The sequence below is a fragment of the Hakea prostrata genome, chromosome 3 (assembly GCF_041222555.1).
Source record: "Hakea prostrata isolate BN-2017 chromosome 3, UWA_Hpros_2, whole genome shotgun sequence".
NCBI classification, from domain to species: domain Eukaryota; kingdom Viridiplantae; phylum Streptophyta; class Magnoliopsida; order Proteales; family Proteaceae; genus Hakea; species Hakea prostrata.
Window position 1 is genome coordinate 49,251,812 of NC_142602.1, and position 1,979 is coordinate 49,253,790.

Below are 1,979 nucleotides of genomic sequence, written 5' to 3' on the forward strand. Positions count from 1 at the left end.
CATGAATCCAATTTTTAATTAACCATGGTTACTTTAGTTAAATGATTCATCATAATCAGCAATCCCACTGAATTATGAATTTTGCCTAAGAATTGAATTTAATCAGGTTTCATGGTTTGAGGTTGAAATCATGATTGACTTCTCCAAATTGATGAACTACCATTCTATAGATTTTGATTTTGCAGATTTCAAATCGAAATCAACAAAAACATCAATGGAATTAAGTAATCAAATGGACTATAAGAGCATTCATAGTAAAAATGTTTTGAAAAGCCTGACCCAACCAGCCCTAATTGCAACCCTACCCATTGTTAAACAGTACTCTATTACATTCTATTCACCAAATGTAAATGGATAAGTGACAACAATATCATTTGAATCTAAAGGACTGTTAGCCAACTTAGAGGGGTTTCCCTTACCCTATGAAACCATAGATGGAGAGAAAAACTCACCTCTATTTGTCACTCAATGAGATTTAGCCAAATAAATAAAATAAAAACTCATGTGAAAGGAAAACGAAGAAAATTCAATAAGCAAATAAGAACTTCTGAAATTCATTTTTCCGGGAGACTGGGTCAAAATATCCTACTTATATGTCTCGTTTCTTTCCTCTTGCACGTTCTCATTCTCTAATCTAGCTTCCCTTGTCTCTGCCTTTTGTTTGTAGCTAATGCTTAAATTTTCTAACTCAATTTGGCCCACGCTAAAAAATTTAATGGTTTCTTTTCCCAATTTTCTTTTAATTCCTTCTTTTTATATGAGTTTTGATCTGTTCTATATATAGCTCCTCTTCCCTCTCCCCAAGCTACTAAAACTCTTTCATTCTTTCCTTCTTCTTCATCTTCCCTTGTCTACATCGTTTGATCAATGGAGGACTCATCAATGATGTCTTCGATTAATAAAGCCATGTCTTATAAAGAAGAAATCGATTGCCCAGAAGAGAGTGGTTGGACAGAATACTTTGAAGACTTCATGAATGATAATGGAGACAATACTTCTTCATGTTCTTCTGATTATGGGACCTCTTCGTTGGTTTCTGATGCTGCTTCTTGTGCTGCATGGAAATTCTCTGATCATCATCAACAAGATATTAAAAATCGCTACTCTTCAATGATGGGTCCACAGAAGACCTGTAAGAAATTGAATTTCCAGAAGAGAAGAGCCAAAAAGGTTCTCCTGGATGATGATGATTTAGAAGACACTGCAAGTTCTCCTTGCAATAGTCCCAAGGTACAGAAAACTTTTACTTTTTTCTCTTCTCCAGAATCTCTCAATATAAATGAAAATATTTCTGGATCAGTTTTTTTAATGGAAGTCCACAAATCTTTGTCAACAGGTTGGCGAGCTAAGTCCATTCCATATTAGCAGAAGAAAGAGAGAAGACTGGATAGACATTTCTCTGGTGAGTTTCAGTTTCCTTTTGTAGATCATTTAGAGATTCTTGTCTGCAACCTCTAGCTTGTCTTTGTTTCTGATTGGAAACCATGTTGCTGATCAATTCCTCGTGTTTCTTATTTTTTGTTTTAACAGAAGGGAAGTCAAAAGACTGATGAGAGGAATGAATCGCGTTTCATTGCTACAGAAGCTTTCAGTATAGAACTGAAGAGAAGGGGGCTTTGTTTGGCTCCCATGTCTTTACTGATGAACCATCTTGGATAAATTCATCGAACACAATCAAAATATAAACCTATAACCGTCTCTCTCTCTCCCTCTGTCATATGCATAAGTTGTATATCTACTTTCATGTACGTGTGAAGTGCAAGGAGTATAGCTGTATGGAGAATCTATGTATACCCCTATGCATACCTTGTAAATCTTTCTTCCATGCATGAAACTGTAAGAACAATTCAAAGTCTTGTGTTTTCTCAATAAGTTGAAGATCATTTCAATGAAAGAAAGATGAGAAAAATACAAGCTGGGTTAAGAAAACGTTTACTTATTTATACCTTTGTTAATGGTAGAATAGAATGATTTTCTTT

At 34.8% G+C, this 1,979-nt stretch overlaps 1 protein-coding gene across 1 annotated transcript; it reads left to right on the plus strand.

The window, feature by feature from the left end:
* Nucleotides 1–867: 867 nt before the first annotated feature.
* On the plus strand, nt 868–1,659 carry LOC149022393 (vascular-related unknown protein 1-like). Its single transcript, XM_089147272.1, has 3 exons — nt 868–1,230; nt 1,337–1,402; nt 1,531–1,659. The coding sequence occupies exons 1-3, from the start codon at nt 868–870 to the stop codon at nt 1,657–1,659; spliced, it is 558 nt and encodes a 185-aa protein (XP_089003398.1).
* Nucleotides 1,660–1,979: the final 320 nt, after the last annotated feature.

What these genes read in the sequence shown, in the direction of transcription:
- LOC149022393 (XM_089147272.1), top strand. Translation starts at nt 868, where the DNA reads ATGGAGGACTCATCAATGATGTCTTCGATTAATAAAGCCATGTCTTAT. An exon ending in CTCCTTGCAATAGTCCCAAG is followed by an intron (nt 1,231 to 1,336) that starts GTACAGAAAACT and finishes CTTTGTCAACAG; the next exon opens with GTTGGCGAGCTAAGTCCATT. An exon ending in ACTGGATAGACATTTCTCTG is followed by an intron (nt 1,403 to 1,530) that starts GTGAGTTTCAGT and finishes TTGTTTTAACAG; the next exon opens with AAGGGAAGTCAAAAGACTGA.